This window comes from Pimephales promelas, chromosome 17 (genome assembly GCF_988280905.1).
Source record: "Pimephales promelas chromosome 17, fPimPro1.hap1.1, whole genome shotgun sequence".
Lineage (NCBI taxonomy): Eukaryota > Metazoa > Chordata > Actinopteri > Cypriniformes > Leuciscidae > Pimephales > Pimephales promelas.
In genome coordinates this window covers 3,670,057-3,685,850 of record NC_142785.1, presented here as the reverse complement: position 1 = coordinate 3,685,850, position 15,794 = coordinate 3,670,057, and the positions used below count along the sequence as shown (strand labels likewise).

At 41.6% G+C, this 15,794-nt stretch overlaps 1 protein-coding gene across 9 annotated transcripts in view; it reads left to right on the top strand.

Annotated features, from left to right (window-relative positions):
* tanc2b (tetratricopeptide repeat, ankyrin repeat and coiled-coil containing 2b) overlaps nt 1-15,794 on the top strand; it is a 218,256-nt gene that overhangs the window by 160,771 nt on the left and 41,691 nt on the right. For all 9 annotated transcript variants that reach the window (XM_039657677.2, XM_039657676.2, XM_039657675.2 and 6 more), the window contains one exon: nt 15,003-15,128. In XM_039657677.2, the coding sequence (XP_039513611.2) occupies nt 15,003-15,128 (126 nt within the window). The remainder of the gene's footprint in view (nt 1-15,002; nt 15,129-15,794) is intronic.

Here is a 15,794-nt window from a genome sequence, read left to right as displayed (position 1 = left end):
TGGGATGAGACTGTGTTAGTCTCAACCATACAAGGCGCCATCCAGCTCGTCGGGAGCAGCTGGGGTTAGGTGTCTTGCTCATGGACACCTCGACACTTAGTCATGTAGAACCGGGGATTGAACCACCAATCCTTCCAGTTTGTAGACAACCCACATGAACCACTGAGCCACTGCCGCCCCAACGCCAGTAACCCAAAGAGTAACCCAAAAACTCCATTATTTACATTTACATTATTCATTTTGCAGACGCTTTTACAATAGAAGCTGTTAAACCAACAGTAGGACAACAATACCTAAGTGCTATGACCCCTCTCAATTTAATTTAACAGTTTTTTTGTTTGTTTTTTTAAGAATAGAATAGAAGAGAAAAGAGAAAGTGTTAGTATTACTGGATCAAGTGCTGTCGAAAAATATACGTCTTCAGCAGTTTCCTGACAGTGGTTGCACCATGGGAACAGTCATGGTATAGGTCAGAGAAAGACATGTTGTGCCTCTTTGGGATGGTACCACAAGACGACATTCGCAAGTTTCCGGATGGCACGTAAGTCTGAAGTAGTGAGATACGAGGGAGCAGTGCCAGTGGTTGTTCTGTAGGCCAACATCAGTGACTTGAATTAAATGTGAGCGTCAACTGGCACCTCTTCGGCTCATTAAAGACCACTCTGGCTGCAGCATTCTGGATCAATTGTATAGGTTTGACAGAGCAAGCTGGAAGACCAGCCAGGAGAGCATTACAATAGTCCAGTCTGGATAGAACAAGCGCTTGGACACGGATTTGTGTAGCATGCTGTGTTAGGGAGGGCCTGATCCCTCCTAATGTTGTGCAAGGCAAATCTGCAGGACTGGGCAGTTCTAGCAAAGTGGTTTGTGAAGGTCAATCGATCATCAATTACAACCCCAAGGTTCCTAGCTGACCTTGATGGAGTTATGGATGATGAGCCTAGCTGAATGGACAAGTTGTGATGAAGTGTTGGGTTGGCCGGGATAACAAGTAGCTCTGTCTTCGCAAGGTTTAGTTGAAGTTGGTGGTCCTTCATCCAGCCAGAAATGTACGAGCAGTTATGGTTGCAGTTCCACTAGAATTCCACTGGAGGTGATCGCGGGCGAGTGCAGAATGAATGGGAGTCTATGGGGCTAAACGGCTAAATGTGTCTCTTTCTCCTGCTTGTCGTTGAATCAACATAGATTTTATTGTTGATTCTGCAACTTCAATATAATCTGTAATAAATAGTCGGATATAGACTAATATTAGCGTAGATGCCATTCTTCTTTCAATGTAACTAGTACATCAGGTGTAGGAAGTGTTCCTGGTTTCAGTTGACCTAATTTATGCAGCCTATCAATCATTTGACTGATTTGAATAATAGAAATTGATAGCGTGTTAAAGTGTATGCCAGTTGGTCTGTGTGATCTAGAAACCTTTGCGCATGAGAAACAAGCTATTTCCAATTTTGTGTTTGAACTTGTAGCCTTGTAACCTGGTTGAAACCAGACCATTCTCAGTTGTAAGTGAGTTATGGTCTGGCAAAGCGTCATAGACAAATCATTTCCAGAGGGGCGTCACCAACGGACGTCGCGAGTAGACCTAAAACCAATCAGAGCCGGCGGAGAAACATCTCCGAGTGTTGTTCTTTGCTCGGTTTTTAACAAGAAGGAAACATTCAAATCGCTTAAAACAGACGCGATAGCTGATTCGAACGAGTGATATTCAACGGCGACATCCATCTTTGTAATGTAGGCTACAAAATCTGCTTCAAAATCCCAGCACTGTCGTCATCGTGTAAAGCCCGCCCCAACGTTTCTGATTGGTTCCGCGATTTCGACGAATTGGAAATGGGCTTGAATGAGCTCTTCGCCAGACTAACTTTCAGAGCAAATCTAAATTTGCCAGAGGTTGTCTGGGTTTTCCCAGGCTAGTAGCCTTTCCATGCATCGATGTCGAAGAGTAACTAGCTGGTGAAGTGGATTTATTTATTGCAAAGTTAACGGATGTTACCATGAGCATTGAAGAGGAAGTCATAATTAATGTCAGTAGAACGGGAAGATTTTAAAACGAGTCGTTCCTTTATAAATCCGTAAGATCTTCCCTTCATGCTGTGGAAATACAAACCGGTAGACAGAACACAACAGGTGTGGCGGGCTACAGAAGCTCTTACCAATACACCGTTATACCACTAAATCCACCGTTAGAAGGAAAATTACTCATCCAAGACATTTTGCTTTATGCAAAAAGTGAAGAATTTTGAAGAATATCCTGGCAGCTCTTTCCTTTATAATAACATATCAATTAAGCTCCAAAATGACAAAAACAACTTAAAACTAGCATTGAAGTGGGTCAGTATGACTTGATGTTCAGGATGAAGTCATCTAGTATTCGGTCCATAATGTTCCCTTTCGCTAATGTTTTGAAAAACAGGCTTCAAAAATGATGTGTCGACCCCAAGCCATTGGTTCTTGTGATTAAAACATATCGCAACCACCATGTTTGACTTATCAGTCTGTTTGTCATACAATGTTATCATATGGCTTCATGAATCCTGCAATATAGCACATGAGTTGCATAGAGGACTTTTTATTATATTTGCATGTTTTTTGTCAATCTTGAGCTTGACATCCCCAGCCACCGTTTAGTTTCACTATATGCAACAAAGCGGCCGGTGTGTTTCCGCAGAAAAGTCATTCACGTTTGACATGAGGATATGAGAATTGTTGAAATACATTCAGCACATTTGTCTAGGTCACAGACAGCAATGATTGTTTATTCAGTCCGGGCAGTGCTGCTAGGGATCATGGGAGCAGATGTACTCATTAAACATGTATCGTAACGTGTCTTTTACATCAGTCAGTCAGAATCACAATGAGGCAAATCTCCACGGTGGCCGTCTGGATGTCTTTTCAATGCCTGTAGTAACGCTGGCTTAATGTAATCTAATAGTATCCAAGCAAGCTGAAGTAATACTAATGCGTGTTTGTAGACTCCCATTGCCAGGAGAGTCGAGCGCTGTAAGACGCCATTAGTAAGAGAAACCAGAGATTAAAGCCCTATTCGAGTGGGACTAGTTTTTGCAGAGGAGGTTCGCTTTGTGATTTTAAACTCGTCCGGACATGTTTGTTTTTGTCAAACAGTCACAGTAAAATTACCAAGCAAGTTGACTTCAGTTTTTTTGGATAATGGTTTAGAATATCTAATTTTTAATTTTAAAAGAAAAGGGTACTAAACAATGCTGGGTTGTTTGAACCTTAATGTGGGTAGAATGTGGACAAACCCAAATGTTGGGTTAAAAATGTCATTTCAAATTTAACCCAACTTCAACTTTCACTTTCAACTGTCCATTTTTTTATTGCATTTTTAACCCAACACTTGGGTTTGTCCATATTTGACCCAAATTTGGGTTGAAACAACCCCACATTTTTTAGAGTGTAATGGAAAAGTTGCACTCTAAACAATGCTGGGTTGTTTGAACCTAAAGGTGGGTAGAATATGGACAAACCCAAATGTTGGGTTAAAAATGTCATTTAAAATTTTAACCCAATTTCAACTTTCACTTTCAACTGTCCATTTTTTTTATTGCATTTTTAACCCAACATTTGGGTTTGTCCATATTTGACCCAAATTTGGGTTGAAACAACCCCACATTTTTTAGAGTGTAATGGAAAAGTTGCACTCTAAATAATACTGGGTTGTTTGAACCTAAATGTGGGTGGAATGTGGACAAACCCAAATGTTGGGTTAAAAAGGTCATTTCTAGTTTTAACCCAACTTCAACTTTCACTTTCAACTGTCCATTTTTTTATTGCATTTTTAACCCAACATTTGGGTTTGTCCATATTTGACCCAAATTTGGGTTGAAACAACCCAGCATTTTTTAGAGTGTAGCAAGTTCATTTTTCTTACCCCATTGGTAGGTGTTTCGTCTTGTCTTAAGCGTAAACTTACTTCATTTTGATAAAAAATTTTTAAATATCTTATAGAGGAATTATGCTATTTTATATCTTCATCTTCCTTTAGTGTGTAATGTTGCTGTTTGAGCATGAAAAAGTCACTCCAGCGTGAGTTATTCTCTATATCAGTGTCAGTGTTTCTGAACTGAAATGCCTCCATTGTAGTCTTGAGTTTTGTCCCGGTCACAATATTCCTCATTTAAATAATTCATACGCAGAATAAAGGGGCTGGTTGAGTTAGTAGTGTGTTAAACTGCTGGTTATGGTAAGGGTCAGGACATTTCCCAAACACTCTCGAAGCGCTTGACCAATCACAACACACTAATTCAGCCGACCAATCAGAGCACAGTGTGCTTTTCTAAAGGCGGGGCTTCATAGAGACAGGAACTAAACTAACAGACTTGGAGACAATGGGGAATATGTGGAAAATAATGTGTTTTTTGAAAATTCAAGAATGAAAAGCTATTCTAGCAGAACCCAAGGGCATGTTCGGGTCATTTTTAATTAATTTGACTTCTTAAATGTATCTTGATTTAAGAATGTTTAGATATTTGCACAGAAAAACATGACAAAAATACTAAGAAAATATTTTTTTTGCACTATGCAGAGATCATCCAAATCAGTACATGTGATCCTAGCTTCATAATTGCTTAGAAAACAAATCTAGTCCGAACGAGAGATGTGTAGGAGGAAAAAATGAATGTCTGAAAAAAAAGATGAAAGGGCAATGATATAAATAACGTACTGAGGTAAGTGATGATCTCAGTGAAAAGGAGAGGGAGAAAATACTCACCATCAACCCAAATGATGCAAAAAGGAATGAATAAAACGGAGGACTGAGAAAAAGAAAAATAGGTGTAATGATAATGGTAAGGTGAGGGATTATGGGTGAGAAGTGGAACGAGAGAGATAAAGATGAGATGAGAATGCCGCCTGTGGATTGGCTGAGGAGATCAAAGCTGTGGGCTTAACCAACTCAAACCCCCCGGGCACATCTTCACATTCGCATCTGAGGAGCGGAGGAACCGGGGACTTGAGGAGGTGTGAATGGGACCGGAGGAGTGCAGATTGTAGAATATGTAATGTTTTAGAGGTTTTGTGTGGAGTGTTGCTGAAAGGAGAGATGCTGAAGACATGTGAGAGTTATAATTACAGGTTTCTAGAAGAGAATGAAAAGAAAGAATGAGGATGCAGACGTGACGTAACACAATATAAACCTGAACTTAAAGGGCTAGTTCACATAAAAAAAGAACATTTGACTTTCCCTCCAATCCCTGTCGCCTGTGGAACACAAAAGGAGATGTTTAGCAGGATGTCCTGGCTGCTCTTTTCAATACAATGAAAGTCAATGAGGACTGAGGCTGTTGACCTCCAAAAATGACATTCAGATTACTTTATTTGCACTTAATCGAAATGCCATATGAGATCTAACAGACGATTTTTAAAGAAATTAATACTTTTGATTCAGGAAGGACACATTAAAGGAGTAGTTCACTTTTAAAAAAAACTTTTGCGGATAATTTACTCACCCCCATGTCATCCAAGATGTCCACGTCTTTCTGCAGTCGAAAAGAAATTAAGATTTTTGATGAAAACATTCCAGGATTTTTCTCCATATAATGGACTTCAATGGGGTCCAAACGGTTCAAGGTCCAAATGAGAGTTTCATTGCAGCTTCAAACGATTCCAGACGGATGAATAAGGGTTTTATCAAGCGAAACGATCGGTCATTTCAAAAATAAATAACAAAGTTTAAGTTTTATAAGCTCAGATGCTCGCCTTGCTCTGTTCTGTGATGCGCGTTCGTGACTCTTCTGTTCAAACTGGTTCATCAAAATGAATCTTTTTTCGAGTCATTTGGTTCATTTTGTTCGTTGAATGAACCAAATGACTTTAAAAAAGATTCGTTCATTTTGATGAATGAGTTCGAACGGGAGTCACGAACACGTATCACACTTTAAAAGTGAAGTACTTCTTTAAATTGATCAAAATTAACAGTAAAGACATTCATAAAATTTCTATTCCACATAAATGGTGTGCTTTTGACTTTCTTTTAATCAAAGAATCCTGCTATAAGAAATGTATCACGGTTTCCACACAAATATGATGATGATTATGATTTATTTGTTCTCGAGAGGAAATTTATTTCCACCATAGATGCGTACATTAAACAAACACACATGTATAAGAACATGAACATTATTATAAACGTCTACAACAAACAACACTAGCCCTGAATTTTTTTTAACCAGAGAGCAAACTTGATGTATCAAAGGGCGATTTCCTATGTATTTAGAGCTCGTATAGATACAGGAACAAAACTCTTATTAAACTTGGCCTTCCTACACATCGGTAACCTATACCTGCGGCCAGAAGGCAGAAGGATTAAATATTTGTAAAGTGGGTGTTCTGAATCATTTAAGATTTTTTGTGTTTCGATTTCCTGTATATCTAAATATGTTTAGTGAAAGGTAAAACTTCCGAAATCTCTGTGTAAACAATGAGTGACGTCGACACTTCCGGCGAAACGTTAGGCATGGTTCAGTTTAGACAACTAATTCAGATCTCTTGGACGTGACTGAATATAAGAGGTAAAAACGATATAAATACTGTTCGTTTTCTCACACAAACCGCTCGTTTCGTGTCTTAGACCATCAATGTGTACTTACATTTACGAGTCATTAAATCATGTTTAATTTGGACTTCTCTGTGCATGCTCTTTGAGGTGGTGACCATAGACCTCCATTATATGACTGACAGACAAGAACGGTTTGACCTAAAAATATCAAAATTGAAAATACTGTGGAAACAAAGACACCTACATCTTGGATTCCCTTGAGGTAAGATAAAACATACTAAAAATTAATTTCAAAGTGAACTATCCCTTTAAGAACAATGGTTGGTGATAATGCACTGCCCACCTTAAAGATGAACTGAACTGAAAAATATCGACGTTGAAAACGTGTTGTTTATGACAATTAAAAGTAAATTACACTAAACATTTTTTTAAAATATATATTAATATAGCTTTTTTAAGCAACGCAAAATTGCGCTTGTTAGCGCTGGCAGTTACGATGACGTCACTGGCATGGTAGGACCCGCGGAACGCCATAGACAACAGCTGTAGGTCCTGTATACACAGACGAAAATGAGCGCTTTTAACGGCATGGATTACGCATTTGAGCCCGTGAGGGACAGGCCGGTAGTGTCTAACTACCACCACATGGAGGACGATCAGTTTCAGGCTTCACTTGCAGTACAGGATCGTTTGGGGGAAAGTGACTGTGGGCGCGAGCGCTGTGGAGCATAAACACTGCACGGAGACGATCTGTTGCAGAGAGGTCAACATGGACATTTATTGATCGGCGAAAAATGCATCACCATGCACCGTTCATTTCGGATGTTGTTCGGTGAGAGAAACGTGTTGAAGGAGGCTATGCTGTCTCTAATGGATGTCCGAGCTGAGACGCTGGACCGCCCCATAAGTAGCAGGGTATTTTACGTATAGGTGACGGCTGGGCTAACTTGTTAGACTTTTCTCAGATTGTTTAGATTAACAGCGTACTGGCAGTTCACTCTATGGGCGAGGGTGCATTTAGGAAGGAGAATCCCATCCTTTACAGTGAACTATACATCAGGGATCTTTTCCCCCTCACCCGAATATCAAGGATTCGAGTAACGTTAACGTGATGCATTGAACTTGTAACTTGTGTAAATAAAACATTTCGTGCATTGTCAGACGTTTCATGTACTCATTGACGAAAGTACACATCTCTAAATAGTGTGTCGCTAAAAAATCTGTTTCCTCAGCCATGTCAGCGACCCTTAGACTGTTTACAAGCTACGGCTGTTCTGCTGGTGCGGGTAGGCAACGGAGTGGCTTACCATGCCAGTGACGTAGTCGAACGTTGAAATCCAACATGGCGGCGCCCGTGTAACAAAAACAACACTTTCAATGTACCATTTTATCCCTTTTAACAAATTCTGCCATTTTAAAAATTGTACCAATGAGAATAAATAAAATACATCTGTTATATCACCTTTTCTCAAATTTCAGTTCAGTTCATCTTTAACCTCTTGGGGTTATAAGCTGCACAACGGTTTACAACATTGATCATAATCAGAAATCTTTCTTGAGCAGCAAATCAGCATATTAGCATAATTTCTGAAGGATCATGTGACTGAAGACTGGAGGACGGGGATAAATTAAGCAGAAAAAAGTAGTATTTCACAATATTCCTGAATTTACTGTATTTTTAATGCAGCCTTGATGAGCTTAAGACTTCTTTCAAAAATGTACCGACCCCAAACTTACCAAACAGTGGTGTACGTTTAACCATGGTGTTTTAAGATAAATATTGTCGTCAAGTTATTGTATGGCTTCAGATTACTTTTAGTATAGTACTTTTTGATAATCTGTTGACATTTCTCCCCAGTCTCTATTTATTTACTCTCAATGTCGGCCTGATATCTTCTTTTCTGTTCGATGTTTAGAATGACACGATGGAGAGTAACTTATGACAAAACCTTCATTATTAGGTGAACTATCCCTTTAACTCAGGCCGAGCGAAGCCAGTCTGTGTTGCTTGGCTGGATTCCTTTCTATTGCATTTGAATTTCCCTTATTGTGTAATGAGACTGTAACAGGTCCAATAAGGGCATCAACCTGACTCAGCTGGTTTGTAATGTCTTTAAACGTCTTTACGTCTTTAATTCAATCCTAAAGCTGCTGTAATTGCTTGTTTTCCAGTCTCACTGAAAACAGAACCTCAAATTCATCCACCTGCAGTTTCCTGGAATAAGATGCACCTGTGGCACTGCATACACACACATTTTCAAACTCAAACTCAATTTCAAAGTATTATCTCAGAACAAGGCTGTCTGGTCGTATACACACACGCACACATGATAACACACAAAAGCACACCCAAAATCAATTTCGAAATGATCTTTTTTTTTCTATTTCATCTGAGGCACTCACAATAACACATTCAGTCACTCATAGTCATTCTGTAAAGCGCCGTGGAACGTGTCCTGTCAAAAATAACCATTGAACTGAAAATAACACAAACTGCCTCTGAAAAGACAGTAAAAGTCTCTGAAAATCACATGTGCTTTGAGCCTCAGATGGGTTTGAGCTACAGTACTGACTAGGCCTGTCATGATTCCTATAAAGATACAATGAAAATATGATTAATAATGACAATAATAATACTAATATTTAGGGATGTGCACGTGAAGATGACTGACAGCACAATGTCTGTGGAAGTCTTTGACATATACCGTATCTTATCTTGTAAAAAGTGTGGTACCTCCTCTCCCTTTACACAGAGTATGCGTGATCGCGAATTAGAAAGTAAAATTGAAAAAGCGAGTGTGCATTCAAAAGTGATTTCAATACCCCGAATGTTGATTGCAGCTTTCTGATACCCACAAATTATAAACAATATAATTGCGAGAAAACACAAAAGCATTAAAATATTTGTTTTCCTCCCATCTCGTATTTTTTTCCATCACAAATGTCCCTTCAGGGCCTCCGTAGAATGCGTCATTTCCCTTCCGAACACACACTCGTTTCAACCCAAATTTGGGTCAAATATTGACAAACCCAAATGTTGGGTTAAAAATGTCCTTAAATTTACAGTTGAAAGTGAAAGTTGAAGTTTGAAATGACATTTTTAACCCAACATTTGGGTTTGTCCATATTTGACCCAAATTTGGGTTGAAACAACGCAACATTTTTTAGAGTGTAGTATTTGGCTTCCGGCAAATCCCTACTAATAATAAACATTATGTTAACAATATAATATTATATATTAATTGTATAATAATTATGCACTTTGAAAGCACCAAAGTGGTCTAAACCATAGATATGTATACATAGATCCATATTCGACTGCTCCAGACACGTACGTCGGCGCCCGCCAGCTTGGATCGGTCAAGTTTTTGTCACTCTCAGACAGTAAGAACCAAAAAAAAATGGGATAACCTTTCACATGCTGGTAAGAATGTGTTGGTTTGTGTTTTTATATGTATTAACTCAATATTACAGGTTTTTATGGTACGTTTTAATGATTTTTTAATGTCGTGTTAGCTGATGCCTTTGATAATTTAGCAAAACCATCTGCTGAATGTGACGATCAGCAGCCGTGGTGCCCTCGAGAGCCACTAGAGGGCACCCTCTCCCCATGTTTGTTTCCCCATGGACTCTTTGTGTTTCATTATGTTCAGCTGTGTTTCATTATTGGTTATTGAGTTCCTTATTTAAGCCTGAGTTTTCCCTGTGTCCCTTGCGAAGTCTTGTTACACTGTAAGCGTGCAATTCCGAGCGTTCTTCCCTGTTCTGTGTCTCCGTGTTTCCCTGGACTCTTGACCCTTGCCTGTTTCCTGGACTGTTCACGAACCTGTGCTGCCTGCCTCGACCATTGCCTGTTTTGACCACGAGTTTCTGGATTGCCCCTTTGTTTAAGTGTTTGCCAGTTTTCATGTCTGCCTGTTTTAATAAAGTGCTGCACATGGATCCGACCGTCTCTGTCCGTACGTTACAGAAGACTTCGCCAAACGAGGATCCAGCAGACTTTCAGCATCTATCCGCCGTGGTCAAGACCCGAGCTTCAATCCTAGCCTCTCATAATTCTCAGCTGGCGAGACTAACTTCTCTCCTCGAGGAACTATCAAGCTCCGTGCAGTCATGGTCTCCGCAGAGCACAAGCACTAATCAAGCCCAAGCTCCCGCTGCACCTGTTCCACCGCAACCCTGTGTGAGTACCGCATGCAGTAATTCCAGTACGCCGTTTCCCGATAAGTTTAATGGCTCACCTGAAGCGTGTGAAGGATTTCTTCAGCAGTGCAGGTTATATATGAAACATCAGCCCCAGTTATACGCCTCGGATACCGACCGCGTTTCTTTCATCTGCTCACTGTTGACTGGAAAGGCTCTGGAGTGGGCAGGCACGTTTTGGGAACCAGGTCGGATGTCGTTTCCTCCTTTCGACGTGTTTACCGCCCTGTTCAGAAAGGCTTTTGAACTCCCCGCAGAAAAGGAGGGTCTCGAGGAACTGCTCTTTTCCCTGCGCCGGGGAGGTTCGTATGCGGCGGATTTCTCTCACTCACTCCGCACGCCGCATAAGCCTCAGCTCGCTAAACTGTTTGATCCTCCCTTAAGGACCGTCAGAGGAGCTTCTAAGCATATCGTTCCTGCCAAAACCACTCATCATGTCGGACCCCTCGAGCCCGTATCCCGCACTGGCCCTGTTAAAAGTGCTGTTCCTAAGACAGCGGAGGTGTCGCGGGTCGAACCGGAGTTTGAGCGCGTGCCAGCCGACTCGAGTGAGTCAAGTGCCGAGCTGAGTGAATCAAGTGAATCAAATACCGAGCTGAGTGAATCGAGTACCGAGTCAAGTGAGTCAAGTGCTGAGCCGAGTGAATCAAGTGTGTCCAGTGTTGTATTTAGTCTGTCCAGTGAGTCTTCAGTTCAAGTGGGCGAGTCTCCTGTTGAAGTGAGTGAATCTCCTCTTCAAGTGAGCGCTGAATCTCCTCTTCAAGTGAGCGCTGAATCTCCTCTTCAAGTGAGCGCTGAATCTCCTCTTCAAGTGAGCGCTGCATCTCCTCTTCAAGTGAGCGCTGCATCTCCTCTTCAAGTGAGCGCTGCATCTCCTCTTCAAGTGAGCGCTGCATCTCCTCTTCAGGTGAGCGCTGCATCTCCTCTTCAAGTGAGCGCTGCATCTCCAGTTCAAGTGAGTGAGTTGTTCAGTCCAGCGAGTGTGTCTAGCCCTGTGACGCGCCGCCGCAGGAAGAGGAGAAGGAGGACTCGTTTGGTTCGCCAGGCCCCGGTGAGCGTGCCCAGACTCCTCGCTCTGCCGGCCCCGCCTCTGCGCCTCGCCCTGCCAGCCCCGCCTCTGCGCCTTGCTCTGCCGGCCCCGCCTCTGCGCCTCGCCCTGCCGGCCCCGCCTCTGCGCCTCGCCCTGCCGGCCCCGCCTCTGCGCCTCGCCCTGCCGGCCCCGCCTCTGCGCCTCGCCCTGCCGGCCCCGCCTCTGCGCCTCGCCCTGCCGGCCCCGCCTCTGCGCCTCGCCCTGCCGGCCCCGCCTCTGCGCCTCGCCCTGCCGGCCCCGCCTCTGCGCCTCGCCCTGCCGGCCCCGCCTCTGCGCCTCGCCCTGCCGGCCCCGCCTCTGCGCCTCGCTCTGCCTGCACCCTTCAAGCTCCGGGAGGCCTTTCCTGTACCAGTTCACCACCCAGAGGCTCCTCCCGTGAATTTCCCCAAGTATTTTTTGGGGGGGGGCAGTAGGTACTCTGTGGGGGCCATGGAGGTGATCCTGACATGGACCTCTGAGTCCGTGAGGGCCATGGAGGCGAGGCTGTCATGGACCTCGTCTGTGTCTGCTCCGCCCTGGCCGCCATCACGTCCTGCTCCTTCCTGGTCACCCACGCTCCACGGCCCCAGGCCTCTCCATGTGCCTGGCCTCCTGCCTCTCCATGGGCCTGGCCCTCCATCCCAGCCCCCGTTGACCTCCCCCCGGAGCTCTTAGGAGCGTCTGGAAGCCGCTCCTTAGAGGGGGGGTTATGTGACGATCAGCAGCCGTGGTGCCCTCGAGAGCCACTAGAGGGCACCCTCTCCCCATGTTTGTTTCCCCATGGACTCTTTGTGTTTCATTATGTTCAGCTGTGTTTCATTATTGGTTATTGAGTTCCTTATTTAAGCCTGAGTTTTCCCTGTGTCCCTTGCGAAGTCTTGTTACACTGTAAGCGTGCAATTCCGAGCGTTCTTCCCTGTTCTGTGTCTCCGTGTTTCCCTGGACTCTTGACCCTTGCCTGTTTCCTGGACTGTTCACGAACCTGTGCTGCCTGCCTCGACCATTGCCTGTTTTGACCACGAGTTTCTGGATTGCCCCTTTGTTTAAGTGTTTGCCAGTTTTCATGTCTGCCTGTTTTAATAAAGTGCTGCACATGGATCCGACCGTCTCTGTCCGTACGTTACACTGAAGTCTATATATTGATATAGATATCCATTTATGCGTTTGCCAAAGCTCAGTCAACTTGCTTTGATCATAACAATATGGCAGACGGCTTGCGTATAGCGGCCCATAGGCACAGAATCTATGTACAGTATATATGCATATCTATGGTCCATACGCTGTAAAAAAAAGAAAGATTTTGTCAAAATTGTAAATAAAACAAAAATAATATATATAGAGTTCTTTAAAATTTCACATTTACTATTACTTGCTGTTCGATTGTAAGTATTTGTGAAATTTTAGCAAATTTCTGTGTATTATTATTTGTTTTTAATATATCCTACAAGTGTACGACTTCACATCAACATCAAGTGCTGTTCTCACGTCAAACCTGCGCCATATTTTATACTTTTATAGTGTTATTTTATTTATTTAATTTGTGTCACTCAGAAAAAAAGGTACACATTTGTACCTTAGGGGTGCATATTGGTACCTTGGGGGTGCATATTGGTACCTATGTACCGTGGTACATATTATCAAAATGAACATAATATCAACACTTAAACTGCACATATTAGTACCTGAAATGTACATATTAGCACATATTAGCACCTAAAATGTACATATCAACACTTAAAATGTACATATTAGTACCTGAAATGTACATATTAGCACCTGAAATGTACATATTAGCACCAAAAATTTACATATTAGCACATCAAATGTACATATTAACACCTAAAATGTACATATCAACACTTAAAATGTACATATTAGCACCTGAAATGTACATATTAGCACCAAAAATGCACATATTAGCACATAAAATGTATATATTAGCACATAAAATGTACATATTAACACCTAAAATGTACATATCAACACTTAAAATGTACATATTAGTACCTGAAATGTACATATTAGCACCTGAAATGTACATATTAGCACCAAAAATGTACATATTAGCACATAAAATGTATATATTAGCACATAAAATGTACATATTAACACCTAAAATGTACATATCAACACTTAAAATGTACATATTAGTACCTGAAATGTACATTTTAGCACCTGAAATGTACATATTAGCACCAAAAATGTATATATTATCACATAAAATGTACATATCAACACCTAAAATGTACATATCAACACTTAAAATGTACATATTAGCACCTAAAATGTACATATTAGTACCTGAAATGTACATATTAGCACCAAAAATGTACATATTAGCACATAAAATGTATATATTAGCACATAAAACATACAAATTAGTACCTAAAATGGACAAAAGTGTATCAAGTGACAAGCAGCTTTCATACCTTTTTTCTGAGAGTGTATAGTGTTTTTTATGTTAGATTTAATTGATTTATTTTTCCTTTTTGGAGCTGGATAGCCGCAACTATTAAAAGATCTATGAGAAGATTCTTCAAAATGTCTACTTCCTCCAGAAATACGTATTACTGGCATATGGGTTAATAAAGATAAATAATAACAGCAGATAATCGCCTTGTCGACTGCTTTCCCTAATTGTTAGTAACATTGACAGGATCCGCCCGGCTCCTCCTCAAACCAATCCCGTCCTCGGGATCTTTCCGTTAGCCGCTCTGACTCCACTTCAACCCCTCCCCGAAATTCCCAGCTGCTGCGCTCACCCCATATACAGAAGCGATCATTCCCAGCTCACTTCCCATGATTCCCAGTCAGCCCTCATGTTTCAGCCATTCAGTCAGAGCAGAACGAGACATGCTCGTCTAACACCAGACAAGTCTTTGATATACAACACACTAGGACTGACATGGAGAAGTTCCACCACAAGAGTTTAGACAGTCCTGGAAAGACGGATAAGTGTAGTGTTCACATTGCCACATCCGGATTTAATCAGTCTTTGGTGGGCAACGGGAAAGGATTATTTAGAAGCCACTGTGATCATCTCCACACTGTCACTTTGCACTATGGATCTGGGATTTAATCAGATGCAGACTGCAATAGGCTGTGCACTTCAAGAAAACGCGGATGTGACAAACTGTTTGTAAGCATCGCTGTACAAGAGTGCGTACAATAGCAGTAATGCTTGGCTTTATGTGTCTCCTGTCCCATTAGCCACCAGTTCGGCCCACCTGGAGGACTTGGCCTATTTGGATGAGCAGAGACACGCGCCCCTGCGCACCTCCCTGCGGATGCCCCGCCAGAACTCGTCCTCGGGACGCTCCGGGCAGGACCTGCGAGGTGAGCATCGGCCTGTATAGTGTGTGTTCAGTCGATTTATATCACCGTGATCCTGTGCATGGGTGCCAACTCACAAATATATTTGCTTTGATGTCCAAAAATTGTCCACAGACCCGCGTTTAGCCTCATTCTCTCATACGAGTGTGTGTGTGCCTCTGTCTCTGTGCGTTAATGTCTGTGTGTCTACTGAGACGCTGCGTTTAACCTCGACACTCAAAAATGTAGCATTTATGTATTTGAATTGCATATAAAATTTGGATTACACCGTTTTAACATAAACGTAATATGATGCATATTTGTCAGTCTTGCATAAATGAAACTATTCTAAATGAAAATACTATTTGTGTAATAGTACTTTAAATACACAATAACCAGCTTTATTTATTTATCATCAGTAAATCCAATTTGTTTCAATCTCATACATATTTCTTGTTTCACAGTTCTTACTTCTTTTCATTTTTACATTGAACGGATTTATGCTGATTCTAATAATTTAGGGTCTAATTCTCCCTATTAACTACGACTTTTGCCTCAATAAACTGCTAATTACTTCTTATTAATAGTTATTAAGTTTAGGTAATGGGTGATTAAGGGATGTAAAATATGGTCATGCAGAATAATGCATTAGTATGTGCTTTGTAAGTACTAAAGGAGTAGTTCACTTTA